The 23893-nt window shown below is 39.9% G+C and overlaps 1 protein-coding gene across 1 annotated transcript in view; it reads right to left on the bottom strand.

Annotated features, from left to right (window-relative positions):
• ZNF24 (zinc finger protein 24) overlaps positions 1-23893 on the bottom strand; it is a 33200-nt gene that overhangs the window by 9061 nt on the left and 246 nt on the right. The window contains exons 2-7 of the mRNA XM_029921561.1: positions 23262-23365; positions 21083-21504; positions 20673-20814; positions 14108-14558; positions 11641-11730; positions 11451-11517 (exon numbers count right to left, since the gene is read on the bottom strand). Coding sequence (XP_029777421.1) covers positions 11451-11517; positions 11641-11730; positions 14108-14558; positions 20673-20814; positions 21083-21499 — 1167 coding nt within the window. The 5' untranslated portion in view covers positions 21500-21504; positions 23262-23365. The remainder of the gene's footprint in view (positions 1-11450; positions 11518-11640; positions 11731-14107; positions 14559-20672; positions 20815-21082; positions 21505-23261; positions 23366-23893) is intronic.

The raw sequence follows: 23893 nt of genomic DNA, 5'->3' as shown, positions 1-23893 counted from the left end.
TGTCATGCTAAGTGAAATAAGTCAGGCAGAGAAGGACAGATACCGTATGTCCGCACTCATAGGTCTAACAGGAAATTTTCAGAATGATCTAGCTTCAAGAAAAGCAAGCAGTTAGTAGTGCTTAAGAAAAATTGATTCAGTATCTAATGGATATTTGATACCTGTCACAACACAGCATTTTATATACTGTTAAGTGAAACTGCAATACAATCTAAGTTTATTTTGGGAGTGTTTGCTGTATCATTGGATTTAATGAAATGTTTAGAGGTGCGGTAGGCATGACTTTGAGTATATAATGAAAGAAAATGCAAAATGCTTATTGATTTATGATGTGGTTTCATCTTAGCTTGCACAAACCATGCAGTATTTAATACATAGTAGCAAAATATTTACTATTGAAGCTTGAAAACACGTGAGTTCTTTGTGTGCAATCTTTCATTTATGCGTGTGAGAGGGTTGTCTTTTTTTAAATATTTTTACATTGTAGTACTTGTTTTGCTTGGTGGTGTTTGCTTATTTAATACATTCCGTTAAGGACAGAAATTTAAAAAAAAAGAATAACCCTTTTTATGGGCACTTGGCTGGCTCAGTTTGTAGAGCATGCAACTCTTAATCTCGGGGTTGTGGGTTTGTGTCTCATGTTGGGTATGGAAATTTCTTTACTAAATAAACTAAAAAAAAAGGATAGGCTTTTCTCTAACAATTATTTTAAGCTCTCAGTCCTTCCCTTCAGCCCAAAAGTATTTCCCTCTGGGAATTTATTTTAATGTTTATTTATTTATTTTGAGAGAGAGAGAGAATGCAAGTGGAGGAGGAGTAGAGAGAGGGAGAGAGAGAATCCCAAGCAGGGTCCATACTGCCAGCAAAGAGCTGGACAGTAGCTCCATCCCATGGAACTGCAAGATAATGACCTAAATCAAAATCAAGAGTCAAATGCTAGATAGACTAAGCTACCCAGATGCCCCATTTTAAAAAAATGTTTATCCCTCTGGGCGCTTAAAGTACACTGGTTAGGGGTGCCTGAGTGGCTCAATGGGTTAAGTGTCTCACAGTTACAAGTTTGAGTCCTGACTCTGGCTTTGTGCTGGGCGTGGAGCCTGCTTAAGATTCTCTCTCTCCCTCTTCTTCTACCCTCCCTTACCACCTCTCTCTCTGTTGCTGTCTCTGTTTGTCTCTCAAAAATAAAACAAAACAAAACAAAACAAAACAAAATAAAATAAAATAAATTGGTTAAAGATTCCATTTTAGCCAATCAGTGCACTGCACCAAGAGTCTTTTGATTGCAAGTGGCTAAAAGCCTCTGGCAGGCATTATTAACTTCCTACATAAAGCACTCCCCATTACTTCTAATATACCTCCAATTTTTTTTTATTGCAGGGGGCCACACTCTGCTCAGACATAATGCAGTGATTGAGCTAAGCCATCAATTACCATTCTGTTTCTCTTTGCCAGATATTCATTTTACCTCCCTGGCACCTAGGAATGGACATATGATTCAGTTCTGGGCAATGAGATGTAAGAGGAAGTAGTTTGTGTCTCTCAAGAAATGTATCTAATTCATGTAAGTTATCAAATGCATTGGCATAAAGCTGTTCATAATAGTTCTTTAATATCCTTTTAATATCTATTGGGACCAGTAGTGATATCCGCTCTTTCATTCCTAAAATTGGTAATTTTTGGTATGCCTTTCTTTATCAGTTTGCTTCCAGTTCATCAATTTCATTAATTCCTCAATGAATCAACTTTTGGCATTGTTTATTTGCTCAATTATTTGTTGTCTATTTCATGGAATTCTTTCTTAAAAAATTAATACACAGTAAAACTGACTCTTGTGACATATAGCTCTATGAATTTTAAACATATGTATAGATTTGTGGAACTACCACCAAAACCATGAGACAGAATATTCCATTATTCCATCAAACTTCTTCAAGATGTACTCACAACTGTTCTACATCCCCAACCCATAACAACAACTAATCTATTATCCATCAAATAGTTTTGACTTTTCCAGAGTGTAATATACATGGACTTATAAAGTATGTCACCTTTTACATACCTTTCATTCAGCATAATGCCTTTGAAATTCAACTGTTATTGCATGTCTTAGTAGTTTTTAATTGCTGAGTATTGTTGAGTAATATTTTGCTGTAGGTATTATAGTTTGCTTATCCATTCAACTATTGAAGGACTTTTGGGTTATTTCTGGATTTGGGTGATTATGAATAGAGCTACTATAAGTACTTGTGGACAGGCTTTTGTGTTTACATAAGTTTTCATCTCTCCAGAGTAAATATCTAGAAAAGATACTGCCGAGTCATATGGTATTATGGACTGAATGTTTGTTCCCATCCCCCAAATTCACATGTTGAAGCCCTAACCCACAATGTGATGGTATTTGAAGATGGGCCTTTTGCAAAGTAAATGTGTTTAGATAAGGTTATGAGGGTGGGGTCCTCATGATGGGATTAGTGCACTTATAAGAAGACATGGAGAGAGCTTGCTTCCTCTCTCTCCCCCCCACCATGTGAAGACACAATGAGAAAGTGGTCATCTGCAAGTCGGGAAGAGAGCCCTCACAGAGAACCAAATCAGCTGCCATCTTGATCTTGGACTTCCCAACCACCAGAACTGTAAGAAATAAATTCCTGTCCTTTATGCCACCCAGTCTATGGTATTTTATTATAGCAGCTAGAGCTAATACATACAACCTTTTTCTTTTTTTAGTAGAGCTATTCATGGAGCTATATTCAATTTATTTAAAATTGAATTTTAACTTAAAGAAGCATTGAGCCAGAACCAACAATATATGGCACATAAAATATGAATCTGGAAAATAAGCATTAAAAAATCACATACATAAAATCATATAATACGTATAAAGTATTTTTATATATAGTTCCCCCCCCTAGAAAACCTAGAGAATAATGTTGGTGACCAATATGTAAAATGTGCAACTGAAAATATGTTGACAGCTATGTTTAAACATTGTAACAAAGACACATAGTTAAAGGAGATTCTCTCTCTCTCTCTCTCTCTCACACACACACACACACACACACACACACACACACACGCAATATGCTTATTTTTATGGGAAACTGCCAAACTATTTCCCGGAGTCGCTGTACCACTTTACATCACCATCAGCAGGGTATGAGTGTTTCACATGCTCCACATATTCACCAGCACGTGGTGTTATCTTTCGTTGTTGTTTAGCCATTCTAATATGTGTGTGGTCATATCTCATCATGGTCTTATTTTTTACTTACTTTTTTAAAGTAAGCTTCATGACCAGTGTAGAGCCCAAACAGGGGCTTGAACTTATGACTATGAGATCAAGACCTGAGCTGAGATCAAAAGTGGGACATTTAAGCAACCGAACCACCCTTGGACACCCCTTATCATGGTTTTAATTTGCATTTCCCTAAAGGTTAATGGTGTGGAGCAACTTTTCATTTGCTTATTTGCCATCCATAAATACTGCTCTATGAAGTGTCTGTTGAAGTACCCTCACCCCCAATGCCACCTCATTAAAAAAAATCTTTTTACTGCTGAATTTTTGAAGTTCTATATATATTCTAGATAAAAGTCTTTGTCTTATCATTTGTAAATCTTCTCCCAGTCTGTAGCTTGAATTTTATTCTTAATAGTGTGTTTTACAGAGAAAGAGGTTAATTTTGAACATAAATTCATCCATTTTTTTCTTTTACAGTGCTTTTGGTGTCACAACTAAGAATATATATCACCAGGACATGAAGATTTTCTCATGTTTTCTTCTAAAGAGTTTTATTTTTATATTTATTATTAGACATATGATTTATTATGCATTAATTTTTGTAAAATGTGTGAATTATAACTTGGGGGTTTGTGTGGGGAGAGGGTTTGCATATAGATGTCCAGTTATTCTATGAAAGAAGATTATTTTGTTTCAATTACCTTTTTATCTTTATGAAAAATCAATCAGCCATAATTTTTGTATGATATCATACATTGAATATTGTAAATATCGAAGTATGATAATGACCCTATGTTTTTTTGTTTTGTTTTGTATAAGACTTTATCTTTTTTTAGAGCAGTTTTAGTTTACAACCACATTGAAAAGGAGGTAGAGAGATTTTCCATTTATCCTCAAACTCCACACATGCATGGCCTTCCCCATTATCAACATCACTCACCAGAATGGTACATTTTTTACCAAGGATGAACCTATATTGACACATCATAATCATCCAAAGTCCATGATCTACCTTAGGATTCACTCTTGGTATTGTACATTCTATAAGTTTGGACAAGCATATAATGACATACATCCACCATTATGATATCATACAGAGTAGTTTAACTGCCCTAAAAATCCTCTGTACTTTGCCTAGTTCATCTCCCCCACACCAGCAACTGCTGGTCTTTTTGTCTCCATAGTCTTGCCTTTTCCACAAAGTCCACTCTATAGTGGAATCATATATATGTAGTCTTTACAGATTGACTTATTTTATTTAGTAACATGCACGTAAGGTTTTTCCATGTGTCTTTCATGGCTTGATAGCTCATTTCTTTTTAGCGCTGAATAATATTCCATTGTCTGGGTGTACAACAGTTTATGCATCCATTCATCTCCTGAAGGACACTTTGGTTGCTTCCAAGTTTTGGCAATTATGAATAAAATTGCTATAAATATCCATGTGCAGGTTTTTGTGTGGACACACATTTTTCAACTTCCTTGGATAAATACTAAGGAGCATAATTGCTGAATCATATGGTGAGAGTATGTTTGCTTTTGTAAAAAACTGCCAAAATACCTTCTAAAGTATCTGTACCATTCTGCATTCCCACCAACTATGATTGAGTTCCTGTTGCTCCATACCTTCACCAGGATTTGGTGGTGTTGGTGTTTCACATTTTAGCCATTCTAGTTGGTGTGTGCTGAACTCTAGGTTTTTAACAGATGCACTTTACCAGTCCAGGGTCTGTTAGCAATGTAAGAGGATGACAAATTTTCTCAAATACTTTTTCTGCATCAAATGATATGACCGTGTGGTTTTTCTTTTTGAAATTTACTAATCTGGTGGATTACTTTGGCTTTTGAATGCAACGTCAACAGTATAGTCGTGGGGTAAATCCCACTCATTCCAGATGTTTTATTGTTTTTATACATTGCTGAATTGAATTTGATAATGTATGTTGAAGATTTTTGTGCCCAGGTTCATTAAGGATTTTGTTTTTTAATCTTTTATTCTCTGTGTTGTTTACATTGGGTAATTTCTGCCGATCTACATAGGTGACTACTTCATCTGTCATTTTCATTCTTCCAATGACCTTATCCAGTGAATGTTTTATTTTGATTGTTGTATTTTTCGGGTATAAAATTTCCATTTGGGTCTTCTTTATACCTTTGATTTCTTTCTTGATGTTTCCTATCTCTCCCTTCATTCATTCTTTCCTCTTAAGCATGGTTATAACAACTGATTTCAAGTCTTTTTCTGACCATTCTAACGTATGTCATTTACACAGTGGCATTTTATTTTCTTTTTCTTTGAAAGTTGAGATATTCCTGGTTCTTCCTATGGCTAATACTTTTGCATTATATCCTGCACATTTTGATACTGTGTTATTAGATTCTGGGTACCTTTTAAACCCTGAACAGAAAGTTGATTTGTTTGTTTTAGCAGGCAGTTGCCTTAGGTAGAGTCAGGTCCCAAGTTCTGTGCAGACTGCAGTTCCAGAGTCGGTTCCATTTTTGGACGTTTCCAGTCCTTCGTACATGCTCCCCCGTGGCCAGTCAGGATCTGGGGAAGTAGTCTACCCTGGGGCTCAGTTGTCAGTGCTCTGCTGTTTAGGGTCAGATCCATGCATGTGTAGTTTAGAGGCAAGCAGAGATGTTCATATATTACTTTGGGGGACTACACTTGATCTCTCTCCTCTTTACAATAAACTCAACATTTCTTAACTCCCTGAAGCCTCCCTTCAAGTCTTCCAGCTAGGAAGCTAGGGTTTTCCATTTCCTTGCTCTGCTATTTACTTGTCTCAACTATATCTGCATTCTGGTCCAAGCAATGATAGGACACAGAGACAGTAAAATCCACGTGGATCGGCACCATGCTCTTGGAACCAAAGCTCCTCAGATCAGAGAGAAGGGCTCTCCTCCCTCTGAGTTTAAGATGACTTCCCTGTGACCCCTGTCATTGCTGTGTTGCTGCCACCACCACTGCCATACTATTCCCTGGCAGCTATGATAAGAGAAGACTAATGAAGAAAAAAAGATATGGGATTTCCCCCGTTGTTTCTGACCGTTAGGAGCCCCTTTCCTACTCCTTAGGTGAGACACAGGATACTTCTCTTGTGTGCACGTCTGGGTTTTACTTTGCCTTTGAGTCTAGGCTAGGAAATACGAAGGGAAACAAAAGGATAAATTCAGTGCAGTTCAGTGGAACTTCAAATTCTAGTCTTCTTCCCCAATCTGCTTGCAGATATTTACTTTGAGGAGTCCTCAAGAGTTGCTTCATGCGTTCTGACCAGGATTCTGTGGGAACCTCTCTGTGGAGAGAGAGAGTGGAATGTGCTTACTCTACCTTCTTTAGAACTGAGCTTCTATTCTTATTTTTTATTATTTTGTCCCTTCTAATTATTTGGTTTTAAATTCCTCTTTTATTTTTTCCCCTTAGATTCTTAAGGTAGATAATTAGGCCACCGATTTTAAACCTTTCTTATTTTCTTTTAATTTTTTAATTTTTTAATTTTAGAGAGAGAGAGAGAGCAAAAGAGAGAGAGAGTGCACGAGTTGGGGAGAGGGGCTGAGGGAGAGAGAGAATCCTAAGCAGGCTCAATGCTAAGCATGGAACCTGACGTGGGGCTCCATCCCATAACCACAACCCTGGGATCATGACCTGAACCAAAATCAAGAGTGAGCTGCTCAGCTGACTGGGCCACCCAGGTGTCCCTTAAACATTTCTTATTTTCTAATATAAGTATTTAGAGGAATGGTACACCAGGACTTGAGTCCTGTTTCTAGGTAGCTTTCCTAGCTCCTTCCTCCATGTGTCGGCTTCATCTGCTGGCTATAGCAGCATTGGCTGTCATCATAGCCAGTCACATCAGCATCTGGAGATATAAAGGGATCATCTCGGGGCGCCTGGGTGGCTCAGTCAGTTAAGCGTCCAGCTTCCGCTCAGGTCATGATCTCACGGTTCGTGGGTTTGAGCCCCATATCGGGCTCGGTGCTGACAGCTAGCTCAGAGCCTGGAGGCTGCTTCCGGTTCTGTATCTCCCTCTCTCTCTGACCCTCCCCTGCTTGAACTGTCTCTCTCTGTCTCTCAAAAATAAATTAAAAAATAAACATAAAATTTAAATAAAAAAACAAAGGTATCATCTCTTTTATATGTCTCCCTTTTATAGAAAGCAAACTTCTCTGGAAACCATAAAACAGGTTTCCCATAGTGTCTCAGTGACCCAGATTAGGTGATATACCCATTCCTAAATCAAAACTACTTGCAGTTACTTGCAGGTAGAATAGGATTACCATCACTGGCTTAGGTTAATTTGGAGTTGAATGAATATTGAGAAGTCAAACTGTATGACCACTTAGGTGACAAGACTGCTAATAGGCGATGAATAAAAGCAAAGTTTAATGGATTAATCCAGCTCTAATGCAGCCTCACTGACCTGTCCAAATGGAGATATTGTAACTAGAATCCTGACAATTCCTGCCATATACTAGAGCTTGCTAAGTTGCAGAGGAAAAGATAGCAGATGTTTACCTGCTGATCATTCATTCAGACACTAGAGGTCCATGTGTTATATAAGCTGCCAACCAATGTCATTCTAGCCTTTAAATAAAAACAATCCTTCATTTGCAGACAGGCTAGTTAATTGAGCTAACTTCAAATTCAAGTAAGATTAAGAGATACATACATACATTAGGTAAAATTTCAGGAATAAACAATTAATTTAGCATGTAGCTTTATCTAAGAAAATACTTCGAATTCAAGATGGAAATTACAACTCGTTTTAATATTATCTCCTAGCCATCCAGGATTTGTCTATATCGTCCATCCAAAGCTTTTTTTAGGGCTGCTAGTATTGTCTCATCCTTGCCTGTCCTCAACGTTAGTGGAAAAGGGAACTTTATTTGGGCTTACAGTCAGTCCGTCCGTTCACCAAATACTTGTCTGGATTTTATCTCACAGATCCTCTGCCTTTCAACAACATTCATTCCATAGGGTTATTACTTCTACTTTTGCTAGAATATAAACTTTATTAAGGCAGGGATTACATAAAAGTAATTTCCTCTTTGTTTCCCCCAATGCTTTTGTTTTTCGTTGTGGTAAAATATACATAAAATTTTCCATTTTAGCCATTTTTGAGTGTACAATTCAGTGGCATTAAATGCACTCATAACATCATGCAACAACCACACTACCCATTTCCAGAACTTTTTTAATAGTTTATTTATTTTTGAGACAGAGAGACAGAGCATGAATGGGGGAAGGGCAGGGAGAGAGGTAGACACAGAATCTGAAACAGGCTCCAGGCTCTGAGCTGTCAGCACAGAGCCCAATGCGGGGCACAAAACCACGAACTGTGAGATCATGACCTGAGCCAAAGTCAGACGCTTAACCGACTGAGCCACCCAGGCACCCCTTCCAGAACTTTTTAATCACCTCAAATAGAAACTCTGTACTCATTAAACAACTCCTCATCACTCTCTTCTCCCAACACTGATAACCACTAGTCTATCTTGTCTCTATAAATTTGCCTATTCTAAGTACCTCATTTAAATGGAATCATATTATATTTTTCCTTTTGTGTTCACTGAGCATAATGTTTTCAAGTTTCATCCATGTTGTAGCATTATCAGAGTTTCATTGCTTTTTTAAGGCTGAATAATATCCATTGTTTATATTTTGCTTATCTGTTGATCTATTAATGATCATTTGGTTATTTCTACCTTTTGCCTACAGTGAATACTACTACTATGATCAGGGTGTTCAAGTATCCATCTGAGTCCCTGCTTTCTGTCCTTTTGGGCATATACCCAGGAGTGGAATTGCTCTATCATGTGGTAATTCTATGTTCAGCTTTTTGAAGAGCTCTCAAACTGTTTTCCACAGTGGCAGCACCATTTTACATTCCCATCAGCAATGCACAAATGTTCTGATTTCTCCACATCCTTGCCAACATTCGTTATTTTTTGTATTTTTAATCAAAGCCACCTTAATGGGTATGAGGGGATATTTCGTTGTGGTTTTAATTTGAATTGGCCATTTGTGTATCTTCTTTGGAGAAAGATCTATTCGTGTCCTTTGCCTGTTTGTGAAATGTATTGTTTGGGATTTTTGTTGTTGTTGTTGTTGTTATTGCTGTTGTTGTTGTTGAGCTGTAGGGGTTCTTTATATATTCTGGAAATTGATCCCTTATCAGATATATAATTTGCAAATGTTTCTATCCCACACGTATTTAAGGGCCTATTATGCATCAGGTACTGTGCCAGATGCTTCAGAAACACCAGTGAATGAGTCAGTTCATGCTTTCAAGAAACATAAAATAGCAGGGTCAACACAGCAGCAGATGTAAGTGTCCATTTGGTGGGGTAAAAAATTATCACAATTCTTTTCAAATATGCAAAGGAAAATGGAGTTAATTTCTTATAACTGATGTTTCTGCTTGAAACTCCATGCCTTTGGGTGGGTGGTGGTGGTAGTGGAAGAATTTAACTATTAATTGCATTTTTTCAACTCCCTAACATGGCTATTTCTTGCTCTGCCTTTTTATGCTATCTGGATACCCGGGAAAGGGGTTTCCATTCCCTTAGGTGAGGTGGTGCTGTAGATTAGGTCTCAGTCAGGCTTGCTGTCCTTTTCTAGGCTTTAGTCTTCACAGCTGGCCTGCTGTTGTGCTTGCTCATCAACTTTACAGCAACCAATGATTGGTACTTTTGACTAGGCAGGAAGCCGGTATCCCTTCCTTTGTGATTTGTCTCCACATCAGTTCTAACCACTCTCTAAGGTGTGGCTGAGACTCCCAGCTGATTCTGGGCCCACTGGGTCCTGCAGCGCTTAGCTGTAAGATCCCCAAAGTTACTTTGTGCAATAGTCCCAACTCTCTAGCAGGTATAATCAATTGGCTTTTTTTCTAAGGTCCCCCTGCTATATGTCTTGTAAGTCAGATGTTAGCTGGTAGAGGCCCTTTGCCTAGCACTGCAATGCCATTTTTACAATAGTCCAGTGTTGAAAAACAGAAGTCTGTTCAGCAGTTGCTCTCCCCATGCAACCAATAGGAAGGGGGCGCAGCCCTCTCTCCTTTCAATCCCCTCTGGCATTTCTGCAGGGATTGGCTGCAGAGGTGAAGGGACACCTCTGTCTGTCTTTCTCTTTGCCTCACCACTACCAGGGGCAGGAGGGCTTTTCATTGATCTCATGTCTTCTTTCTTCCCAAAGTATCATTCATCCTCTTCCTCTTCCTTGGGGCCATATGTGCAGCTTGATATTTTTAAAGTATTTTGGGTAATAAATGTAATACCAGTAAAAACAGACTGCTATGCACTGAATAGAAGGGTGTGGTAGTGGTCCTGAGCCCACTTTCAGAGTGTTAGGATAGGCTTCCTCAAAGAAGGCTAATCTGAAATCTGAATACAAGGAATTAAGTGCAAGAAGCTGGTAAGAGTTCAAAAGAAGAACATGCAAAGGCTGAAGGCAGGAAAACTTCTGAAAATTCAGAATATCTTTGGCATAGAGTATGATGGCAATGGCAAGAGATAAAGCTGAAAGTGGTAAGCTCTGGTCAGATCATGAAGAGCCTCAAAAAATTTAGGAGTTAACTTTATATTAAAACAATGGGAAGCCTATATTTTGAGCAAGGAAGTGACATGATCAAATATATGTTTTTGAAAGATCATTCTGGTTGAAAGAAATGGATGCATATGAAGTCAAAGCTAAGCCACGTTGCTCTCCCTCACTCAGGGATTAGCTACTGTCTCAAATTTTCTAAAGATACACCAGCAAGGTATAGAGTTGGAGGGTCAGTCACATCACCATCTTTAAATATTGAAGGATTCACAAGAAAGGCAAAGGATGAAGAAATAGGAGAGGGGTAATAGCTAATGGCAGCCCGTGTCATTCAGAGGTGGGAAGGAATGATGAAGGGCCAGCAAGACCCCTCTTTCATTCTGAAGAAGGGAAATGATGGGTGAAGTGTAGATAGGTTGGCAAATTTGATGGCAGGAGGTTTTAATTTTTTCCCCCTGTAATGCAGGAGGCAAAATCATAGCCATCTGTCCATGAGTAAGGTGGCCAAGAAGTATTGCAAACACTATTTGTTGGCTGACCCCAGGTCATTCCCAGTCCCCACCTGCCCTGCTGCTTTCCCTCTAGAGGCTGAAAACCATGCTTTCCCAAACACATTTGCAAAAAGGAAACATAGCAGAATTTTGCTGGGGATTCTTGGAAAGCTTTTACTTTTCCTGGTAAAGGATCTGCCGTTGCTGGGTGCCATTCCTGGAGCTGGGACGGCACTCGTGCCTGCCTGATAAAATGAGCACGAAGGGATGAGCAAAGGGCCCAGACTGCCTCCAGACCGGTCGTTGTTCAGCTGCTGATTGATGGCCAGCATCAACCAACCTCCAAATTTCTGGTGACAAAGCCTTACTTGTTTAAACCATCAAAGATGGATTTTGCATCCAGAAGCATTCCTGATACAGGCAGGTTTAAGGACAGTGATAAACGTGTGATCTGGTCTCTAAGAGAATGAGAAAGAGATAAGGAAGGAACATAGGATTATAGCTAATATTAAAAGCCAAGATGAAGTGATATTCTTAAAAATACCAATTTCATTTAGGAGTATTCAGTATCTGTGGAAATTAATTTAATGGGAGTGCTAATATCATGCTCATTTTTAAAATCAAGGTTACCCCAAGTCATATTAATTCTCCATTTAAATAAACTAGCACCTCTTTCTGTAAGTGCAAGATAACTCAGTAGACAGCAACAGCCTTAAAAGTTCCATCATGTACTTAGATGATATGACCCACACCACCTTCCAGTGGGGAAATTCATATTATTCACAATGCAGGGAACACAATCTTTTAAGGTTTATGGCGGCACCAAGTGAAGACAACTTCCCTCAGAACACTTGATGGAGATTCTGTCATTTTATTCACATAGTAACAAGAAATTCTATCTTTCCATAATTAGGCAGTAATTCACAATACACATATCTGAGGCATTTGGCTGTTTTAATAGATGGCTTGTTCCTTTCTCTAATTACAGAGAAAATGAGCCCAAATAAAGACTCCTACACTTTTAATAACCAAAAATGTACAAAACCCTATATTCCTATTAACTACAGTTACAAAGTATAATCATAATCAGAAGATTCTATAGTTACAATCTATATTCACTTCTCTCCTTACCAATCTTATGTTATTAATATTTTAAGTAGACTATAGTAATCCCATATTTGTTTCTGGAGTTACTCCAAGCACTAGTTATGGTTGGATTTTCTGATAATACAATGTTCATACTTCACAAGGAACAAAGAAGTTCAATGAGTCCCTTCTTCCTTTCTCCTAAGACTTTCATTTCTGATGTTTGCTTCCATATGGGGTAACTGTGGCACCACAGAAAACATTATAATGCATGTGTTCTTATGGTAAAGTTTTATCAAGAATTCCTAGAAAAGGGAACATTATGTTGTATACAGTCAGAATAATTTTAATAATATACAAGTCATTTTATTTTTAAACAAGAAATCTGATTGATTTAAATATGCATAAAACTCAGTGGACTCTTTAAACTGAAATTTAGTAATTTCTCCTTTTTTACCAGAGCATCAAAACACAGGGTCTCATGTCCTGACAACTTGACTAGTAACAAGCTTACTAAGAATGCATAAGAGGGGTGCCTAGGTGGCTCAGTCAGTTAAGAGTCTGGCTTCGGCTCAGGTCATGATCTCACAGTTCGTGGGTTCTAGCCCCACGTCGGGGTCTGTGCTGACAGCTAGCTCAGAGCCTGGAGCCTGCTTCCGATTCTGTGTCTCCCTCTCTCTCTGTCCCTCCTCTGCTTGTGCTGTCTCTGTCTCTCAAAAATAAATAAAACACAGAGAAAAATACTTAAGAATGCATAAGAGCCTGAAAAGTTTGTCTTGTGATGCCTGGGATGTATTCACAGCTGATTTATGCCAGAAAAGGGGCCATGAAGAACACTGACGGATAGCGGTCAGTTAAGTGTTTGCTTTTCCTTTTCCACATAAGGTGTGGTACTTCCCCATCACATGCCATACTTGCTAATATTTGTGTTACATCAGTCTTACTTGGACAGTATTTTCATCTCCCTTCTATCATTTTAAGTTGATCATGAACCTTATATAAGCACCCACAGAGAGCTCTATCAGAACATTCCTTATGTTTATGCCACTCCCTAAAACATGTAGAGCCATCTTAATATTTTCACGGAGTTATTCCAAATTACGTGGTAAAGGGGGTTATTTTTTTCCTATATAGAAAACTACTTAGTAACATCAATAGTATGTAGGCTTTTGTGAATTTTCATAAGAGATTAAGACCTTTTACTCATCTGCTTCCTACAATGAACCTGGACATTTCAGCCTAGGTCTGAAGGTATAAATTCTTTTGGGTCTCCTCCATCCTATTCTCATATTTTGAATCTGGTAAGAGAAAACAAATGGTAAAAAAATTTTAAATGCTCTAATCTTTGGTCTGAGAACCCTAATGCTCAAGTTTTGGAACAGAAGAAAACACTTTTTTTTTTTACTGATTTCTTCTCAACAGGGAAAATACATTTGTCCAAAAAGAAATATGCCAATTCATTATTTGTGTTAGTAATGGAAATAGCACATGGTTGCGAATGTCTTTTCAAGAGCTGCCCTGGGGACGGAAATCTGAATTAAGCTTTAGAATCTCAAACATCTGAATAGACACCGTACTGCAGAAAAGCAAACAATGTTGACAGAAGATATTGTACATTCTCTCCTGTAGCTCTTATGACTTCTGAAAGCAAACCAGTGCCCATTAAAAATTCCTGAGATACTAAAGAAGTGTTTGTGCTTTCTGTCTTATCCCAGTGACAAAGCTCTGAGCAAAGGCTGATTCCCTTACAACACTGATGGGACTTTTTCTTTAGTGTGTCTTTTCCTATGTCTGAGAAGATTTGAGCTCTGACTAAAGGCTTTCCCACATTCATGACACTTGTAGGGTTTTTCCCCAGTGTGAGTTCTTCGATGCTGAATCAGGACTGCGCTTCGGCTAAAAGCCTTTGCACACACATCACATGCATAAGGTTTCTCTCCACTGTGGATTCTATGATGTAGGATAAGAGCTGAGCTCTGACTGAAGATTTTGCCACATTCATCACACTTATGTTGTTTTTTTCCAGAAGGGTTTCTCTGTCTTCTTTCAAACCCGCTCTCTTGTTCACAGGCTCTTCTATATGTGAAACTCTGGGAAGCATTCATAGGAAGGGTGTCAGAAATATCGTAATGCAGTTCTATGGCTGGAGAAGTCTTTTGCCCCAAAGTTGGATTCACAATGATAGTTTTGGTGTCTTTAGCTGAAATAATACACAGAAAAGCAATTTCACTAGTTCTCTGTTCAGAAAGAAAAGAAAGGTAAATTGAATGATCCAAATGAAATATATATGGATTATATACTAGCTAGCATGTTTGTACAATAGCATCACAGTATGAAAGATGAGGATGACAAGACAGAACACATTGATCATAGGAAAGAGGGAAAGGTTTACATACTGAGGAAACAGTCAACTATAAAGATGAAAATATCCATGCAAACAGTAGAATGGTAAGTAGAGGTAAAAAGATATATAAGAGACTGAAGAAAATCTGGAAGAAAAGGATTAGGAACAATAGGAGAAGCACAGAAGCAACCAGAGAAGAGGATACAAATGTGGCAGTGGGTTGTAATAGACTTAGTGTGAGAGTCTATAGAGAAAAGTTTAATAATGAGGAATGAAATGAAGAAAGCCAAGGGGTCAAAAATGAATACAGAAAATAAGCTCAAAAATACAATTTAGAAGGAAAGCAGGGGAGAATTATAGACTGAGATAACATATACTTAAAAAAAAAAATCAAGGGTAGAACAAAGTACCATTCATGAAAAACCTCTACTCTTACATCTATTTTAGAGTACTAGTTAAATGGCATTATTACTGGTTTAAATAAAAATCATTTTGTAAATAGTGAGAATTGTCTCAAATTCATTTCTGATAGCTCAAACTCTAATGTGACCTCAATGTCTGGTCCCTACCATCAAAATCCAAGGATGTCCACTCTTGTCACCTTCAGTTAACACAGGCCTGGAAGTCCTAGCCCCAGCAATTACACAACATAAAGTAATATAAGGCATCGAAATTGGTAAGGAAGAAGTCAAACTCTCACTATATGCAGATGACATGACACTCTATCTAGAACACTCTAAAGACTCCACCAAAAAACTAGTAGAACTAATAAATTCAGTAATGTTACAGGATACAAAATCAATGTACAGAAATATATTGCATTCCTATACACTAATTTCATTAGCAAAAAATAAATTAAGAAAACAATCCCATTTACAATTGCACCAAAAACAATAAAATATCTAAGAATAAATTTAACCAAAGAGGCGAAAGACCTGTCCTCTGAAAACTATAAGACATCTGATGAAAGAAATTCAAGACAATGCAAATAAATGGAAAGATATTCAGTGGTCATGGGCTGGAAGAACACACACTGTTAAAATTTCTATATTACCTAAAGCAATCTACAGATTTAATGCAATCCCTATCAAAATACCAACAGCATTTTTCAGAGAACTAGAACAAATAATTCTAAAATTTGTATGGAACCATGAAAGACCTTGAATAGCCAACGCAATCTTGAAAAAAACCCCACAACTGGAGGTATCATAGTTCCAAATTTCAAGTTATATTACAAAATGACAGTAAAACAATATAGTACTGGCATAAAAGAATGAAACTGGACCACTTTATTATACCATACACAAAAATAAATTAAAAATTAACACCTAAGTGTGAAACCCAGAACCATAAAAATTTGAAGAGAACAAAGTCAGTAATCTGTCATCGGCAACAGCAACATTTTTTTCTAGAAATGCCTCCTGAAGCAAGGGAAATAAAAGCAAAAATATTGGGGCAACATCAAAATGAAAGTTTCTGCACAGCAAAAAAAACAATCAACAAAACTAAAAGACAACTTTACTGAACAGGGAGCAATATTTGCAAATGACATTATCTAATAAAGGGTTAGTATCCAAAATATATAATGAACTAATATAACTCAATACCCAAAAAATAAATAATCCAATTGAAAAATTGTCTTCTGCTCAGAAGACATAAACAGACATTTCTCCAAAGAAGACATCAGATGGCCAACACACACATGAAAAGATGCTCAACGTCTCTCATCATCAGGGAAATGCAAATCAAAAGTCCAATGAGGTATCACTTCACACCTGTCAGAATGGCTAAAATCAAAAAAACAAGAAACAAGTGTTGGTGAAGATGTAGAGACAAAGGAACCCTCTTAGACTGTTTGGAAATGCAAATTGGTGCAGCCACTGTAGAAAATAGTATGGAGAGTTCCTTAAAAAGTTAAAAGTAGAACTAGCCTACTATCTGGCAATTGCACTAGTGGGTACATACTCAAAGAATACAAAAACACTAATTCAAAGGATACAGGCACCCCTATGTTATAGTAGCATTATTTACAATAGCCTAAGTATCCATCGATAGATGAGTGGACACAGAGGATGTGTCTGTGTGTGTACACACACACATATGTATATATGTACACACACACACACACACACACACACACAAATACATACAATGTAAGACTATTCAGCCAAAAAAGAATGAATTTTTCCATTTGCAACAGCATGGGTAGAGCTAGAGAGTATAACGCTAAGTGAAATAAGTCAGTCAGAGAAAGACAAATACCACATGATTTCACTCATATTTGGAATTTAAGAAAGAAACAAATGATCAAAGCGGGGAAAGAAAGAGAGAGGGGGGCAAACCAAGACACAAACTCTTAACTATAAAGAACAAACTGATGGTTACCAGAGGGGAGGGGGGTGGGGGAATGGGAGAAAACAAAACAAAACAAAAAATGTGGAAAAGGCCTCTCTGAGGACATTCAGAGTAAAACATAGTCCTTGCCAACACTGGGATCCCAAGACCTGGCGCTTTAAAAAAAATTTTTTTTAATGTTTTATTTATTTTTTGGGAGAAAGAGAAAGAGAGAGACAGCATGAGCAGGGGAGGGTCAGCGAGAGAAGGAGACGTAGAATCTGAAGCAGGCTCCAGGCTCTGAGCTGTCAGCACAGAGCCCAAAGCGGGGCTTGAACCCATGAAACGTGAGATCATGACCTGAGCTGAAGCCAGACACTCAACTGACTGAGCCACCCAGGCGCCCCCCAAGACCTGGCTTTAAGGCTAATTACTTCTGTAGTCACTGCCACAAAAAGCTGCTAGGGCAGAAACGGTTCCCTCCTGATCCCTTTTCATTTTTCTCTTGGTTAAGTCAAGACAACTGCTAGACTGGAGGTGTTAAGTGCCTGGCACAAGCCTCTTGGGAGCAGGTTCTGATCAAGTAAGAGAAATATTTTCTAAATCTCTAAATTTCTGTATCTTATTTTACCTATATTTTCTTATTAAAATTCCCTGGAAAAACTCTAACCTTACTTAGCTGATCAACCCCCATAGAATAAGGAAGCAGTGCTGGGGGCAGAAGGGGAGACACTCCCAGTTGGGGTTTCCCTTTTCATTTCCAACTCCCTTTTTATCCAGCATGATCATCTAGAAGGAAGGTGTCTGCTCCGATGACACTCATCATAGAGGCCTTCTCCACTACTTTATTTAATGAGACTTATCCCCCTTATTCTGCTTTGCTTTTTAACCATAGCACTTATTTTTTTAGTATCTGCAATGGAAAAAACAGCTATGCCAGCTGTTTTGAAGCACTTTTATAAATTCTTCTCAAAGCTAGAACAAACAATCCTAAAATTTGTATGGAACCACAAAAGAGCCCAAATAGCCAACGTAATGTTGAAAAATAAAACCAAAGCTGGAGGCATCATAATCCCAGACTTTAGCCTCTACTACAAATCTATACTGATCAAGGCAGTATGGTATTGGCACAAAAACAGATACATAGACCAATGGAATAGAGAACCCAGAATTGGACACACAAGCATATGGCCAACTAATATTTGACAAAGCAGGAAAGGGCATCCAATGGAAAAAAGACAGTTTCTTTAGCAAATGGTGCTGGGAGAACTGGTCAACAACATGCAGAAGAATGAAACGGGGCTACTTTCTTACACCACACATAAAAATAAACTCAAAATGGATTAAAGACCTAAATGTGAATCAGGAAACCATCAAAACCCTAGAGGAGAAAACAGGCAACAACCTCTTTGACCTCAGCCGTAGCAACTTCTTACTCAACACATCTCTGGAGGAAAGGGAAACAAATAAAAAATGAACTATTGGGACTTCATCAAGATAAAAAGCTTTTGCACAGCAAAACAAACAACAAAGCTAAAAGATAACCAATGTAATGGGAAAAGATATTCACAAATGACATGTTGGATAAAGGGTTAGTATCCAAAATCTATCAAGAACTTATCAAATGCAACACATGAAAAACAAATAATCTAGTGAAGAAATGGGCAGAAGACATAAATGGACACTTTTCCAAAGAAGACATCAAGATGGCCAATAGACACATAAAAAGATGCTTAATATCGCTCCATTGTCAGTGAAATGCAAATCAAAACCATAATGAGATATCACCTCACCCTGGTCAGAGTGGCTAGAATGAACAACTCAGGAAAGAAAAGATGTTGGCAAGGATGTGGAGAAACAGGAAGTGTCTTGCACTGTTGGTGGAAATGCAAACTGTTGCAGCTGCTTTGAAAAACAGTGTGGAGGTTCCTCAAAAAGTTAAAAATAGAACTACCCTATGACCCAACAATAGCACTACTAGGAATTTACCCAAGGGATATGGGATTGTTGATGCATAGGGGCACATGCAACCCAATGTTTATAGTAATGCTTTCAACAACAGCCAAATCATGGAAAGAGCCCAATGTCCATCAACTGATGAACAGATAAAGAAGATGTGGTTTATATATACAATGGAATACTACTTGGCAATGAGAAAGAATGAAATCCTGCCATTTGCAGCAACCTGGATGGAACTGGAGGGTATTATGCTAAGTGAAACAAGCCAGGCAGAGAAAGACACATACCATATGTTTTCACTTACATGTAAAACTTGAGAAACTTAACAGAAGACCATGAGGGAAGTGAGGGGGAAAAAATGGTTACAAACAGAGAGGAAGGGAGGCAAATCAGAAGAGACTCTTACCTACAGAGAACAAACTGAGGGTTGATGGCGGGGGGGCGGGGGGGCAGGTGGGCATTGAGGAGGGCACTTGTTGGGATGAGCATTGGGTGTTGTATGTAAGCAATGAATCACAGGAATCCACCTCCGAAACCAAGAGCACACTGTATACAATGTATGTTAGCTGACTGGACAATAAATTATATTTTTAAAAATAATAAATAAATAAATAGAAAATTACTCTTATTAACAAATACAAAAAAAAAAAGGAATGCAACAAGCAACAGAAGATAGTCTAGCATGTGAGGGAGTAGAGAGGGCAAAGTCATCTTAGCAGCAACATGGCCATTTTTGTTGTTTTATATTTTATTTTGAGAGACAGAGACCGAGGAGGGGAGGGACAGAGAGGGAGGGAGACAAAAATTCTGAAGCATGCCCCAGGCTCTGAGCTGTCAGCACAGAGCCTGACGCAGGGCTCGAACCCATGGACTGTGAGATCATGACCCGAGCCAAAGTTGGACACTTAACCAACTGAGCCACCCAGGCGCCTCAATATGGCGATTTTAATACTAGATGCCACCAGTAACCAAGCAAGAAGAAAGAAAATGATGAGGTAAACTAGTGGTCTGTAGACTGTGACTTTATGATCCCTCAGAAGGGCCTTTAGGAGCTGCCTGAAGGTAAGAGAGGTAGGAACAAGGCCAAGTGGATCTTTGTGGACCAACACTGCTTGCTCCTGCTTCAGTCACAGTAGCTGTGTTTTCATCTGTTTTATGTGCTGAAACTCCATGAAAAATTTCATTTGAGAAAAGGGCTGTGCTTATTTTTCTTTTTAATGTTTATTTATGAGAGAGAGAGGGAGAGAGAGAGAAAGGGAGAGAGGGAGAACGAGTGGGGGAGGGGCAGAGAGAGAGGAACAGAAGATCCAAAGCAGGCTCTGTGCTGACAGCAACAAGCCTGATGTGGGGCTTGAACTCACAAACTGAGATCATGACCTGAGCCAAGGTCAAATGATGGCTCCCAGAAAAGGATCATGATTCTTAAAGAAAGGTTTGAAAATCCCCATGGAGATGTCAAGGATTTAAAAATCTGAAAGGTATTATAAGACTCTTTGGGTAAGAAACAAGAACAAAATATTGAGTGATCATTAGCACAACACATAATGGTAGAAGTTCCCACAGTGAAGAAGAGACAGAAGGGGAGATCTGAGACCTCTTACAGAATACAGCCAAGATGTGTGTGGTCAGGGAGAGGCCACCTTTGCCCCCCACCATGAACTGAATCCTGCTCCTCACCTTTTTGTCTTGAGTGAAACTCCTGTGAGGTTAATGGTAGCTGCTTCTTTATGGGCTTGATCTGGCTATTTGGTGACTCCTGATGAATTTCCCAAGGGGTCAACTTCTCTGCAAGCATGTCCTCATTTTGTCCAAAAAAGACCTGAAAGCAAGTTATGTATACCTGAGGCTGAAGGAGAGACCCATGTTGGGACTTTGGGATAAAATAACAGAGAAGAAGCTATGTAGGAAATATCCAGGGACACAGGAAAAGGGATAAAGAAAGCGGAGCCACATTCTGTTTTCTGGCACAGCAGGGAGGGCATTCACCATCCCACATGCTGACTGTGCTCAGTGGGGGTACAGTGTGAGAGCTCTACCCCAGTGATGGCCCGGAGCTTCTGGCCCATCCCTGCAAGATGCCTTTTTACCTGCTCAGTTGGCCCGTCAAGCTCTTTCTCCAGCTCCTCCAGCATGGTCACGGCCTGCTCCCCATTCTCGGGGCGGTGCTCTCGCAGCCAGGCCTGCAGCTCCTCAGGCAGGATGGCCAGGAACTGCTCCAGCACCAGCAGCTCCAGGATCTGCTCCTTGGAGTTCACCTCGGGCCTCAGCCACTGACGGCAAAGCTCCCGGAGCCGGTTCAGAGCCTCCCGGGGTCCCGGGGACTCCTGGTAGCCAAAGTGCCTGAACCGCTGGCGGAAGGTCTCCGGGCTGCAGCAGGTGCTCCAGGCAGGGCTGGAATCTACATCGCAGATCTGCTCTTCCTCTTCCATCTTCACTATCACAATGCTGTCAGACTCCTCTAAAGGTTGTGGAAGGAGTGAGGACTTTCTCAATTTTGCAGACATTTGGACTGAGAATAAATAAGTAGGCTTTAATCTTCAGGGAGGTGAAACAAACAGGTGGAAACAAGACACAGATACATGTTTCTGAGAATACACCTTAGAAACATAACACTAGAGGGAAGCCTGGGTGGCTCAGTCAGTTGGGCGTCCGACTTTGGCTCAGGTCATGATCTCATGGTTCATGGGTTCAGGCCCCACTTTGGGCTCTGTGCTGACAGCTAGCTTCCAGAGCCTTGAGCCTGTCTTCTGATTCTGTATCTCCCTCTCTCTCTGAACCTCCCCTGCTCACATTTTCTCTCTCAAAAATAAATAAAACATTAAAAAAAAAAAGAAACATAACACTAGAGGTGCCTGGGTGGCTCAAAAGGTTAAGCTTCTGACTCTTGATTTCAGCTTAGGTCATGATTTCATGGTTCATGGAATCAAGGCCTGCAGAGCTGGCTTGGGATTCCACGCCTCCCAGCCCACCCCACGCCCCGCCTCTGCCCCTCTCCCATGCATGCTCAAAATAAACATTTTTTTTAAATTAGAAACAAAGAAAGTATTGCCCTAATCTTAACATAAACCATGCTTTCAAAGAATACTTCCTTAAGAGAACTGAAGAGCTAAGATGGCATTAATTTCTATGCATGAGTGAGTAATCCCCAATTTATTCTGCAAATCTTGCACACAAGGCTGACTAAATATCACAATAAGAGATCAGCCACTATTGCACAGGAACTCCTGGAGAACAGAAATAAGAGAAGCTTGAGAAAAATTATGACTTTGGGGTAGGCTCAAAGAGCCAATTAGTTTTTTCTAGCCTGCTGCAAATAGCGTTAAGAAATAGTCCTTTGAGAGTATTCATGTGAATTTTTTTCACACTTACTATTAAACAGTATTAAATAAAACATTAAGTTTAATAGTACTGAATAGCATTAAAACAATACTATTTGGACATTAAAGGAGCTATTCAAAAGAAAAAGTAATTGTATATTTCTCCACCTTAATGTGCTTCTATTTTTTCATATTCACTTCTACTTCCCATCCATAACATCTGTATTATTTACCTGTCTCTTTATTGTAGAATATTTAGGTTGTTTCTAATTTTTACTGCCATAAATAATGCTGGGAAGCACATTTTCAGGAATATATTTTCCTCCTTTCAAAATAGTCAAGGATATCCCAAGAACTTGGCTTGTTGGGGTCAAAAGAGAGTGGCAAATGTTTCGCAAGGTACGATCAAATGAATTACTGGAAAGATTGTTTATCAATTTACAATGTCAACAGCACCTTATGATGTAATTCCTCCAAGTATTATAAGCTTGTAAGCAGGAAGAGGGTAGAAAGACACTACTATTTTAGTAGATGCATCACTGGTCACTGATGGCTAATTACAATATCTTATAGGTGCCTCTACCATCACCCCTCCTCCCCAGCCCTTCATCAAGCACTGTTCGAGGCACCCAAGATACAGTAGTAACCTGAACAAAATCCGTGGCTTCTTAAAACTCTTAATAGACGAGAGACGACAATGTTACCAGGTAAATAAAAGAACGTTACATACAGTGATTGCTAGGCAGGGAAAGATAACAGCTGACACACAGAGAATTTACTATATGCCAAGCAGTGTTCTCTGCACCTTAAATAAAAATTCCTTTAAATCCTCAAAAGTCCTGTACGCTGACTTTCATGTACACTGTAGACAAGGAACCTGCCAAGCTCACGCAGCGTGACCACGGGCAAAGGGGCAGGGATGGGGCCTGATTCTGGGCCATCTACTTACCCACGGTGCTGCGTGGTCAAGAGGCCGGAGGCAGGGGTCTCGGGGCCGACAAGGAGCAGCAGACCTAGGTGCTCCCGGACGGGGACAGAATCTAGGGTCGAGACCTGGGCGGCGGGAAGGGTTGAGGCCATGAGTTTGGAAGCCGTTTGGGAGCGTTACATTGAGGGACTCAAAACTTAAAGCCTCTGGAAGTCCCGGAGAGAGCGGCGGCTGGTACGCACTCTGCCTATCGAGCACCGGCAGCCGTGTGCCACCTCCACAACTGCTCTCTCTGAGCGCTACACAGGAGGCAGGGAGGCCGAGCTGCCAACACCGCGCGCGCGGGCCTGGGACCGACGGGCGTCCTCCTCGGTGGGGAGGCTTCGCCGAGAGCCCGGAAAGCGGGGTGCTTCGGGAGACGATCGCCTCTCACTCCAACACCCCTCCGCCAGCGGGGCCGGCTCGCCGAGGGTTGGCGCCGGAGGGTGCCCAGACGCGTAGCCCACCTGCCCCACCCCGCCCACGCCTCTCCCGCGCGGGGTCCCGGCCCCGCGAGACTGCGGGCCGCACGCGGGCGTCGAGGACACCGCGCAGGGGTAGGTGGGCGCGCGCCAGCGGGGAGCCGAGTGGGTTCGGCTGCGGCGGCCGGTGCC

The sequence above is a fragment of the Suricata suricatta genome, chromosome 14, assembly GCF_006229205.1.
Source record: "Suricata suricatta isolate VVHF042 chromosome 14, meerkat_22Aug2017_6uvM2_HiC, whole genome shotgun sequence".
NCBI lineage: Eukaryota > Metazoa > Chordata > Mammalia > Carnivora > Herpestidae > Suricata > Suricata suricatta.
This window is presented reverse-complemented; position numbering and strand designations above follow the sequence as displayed.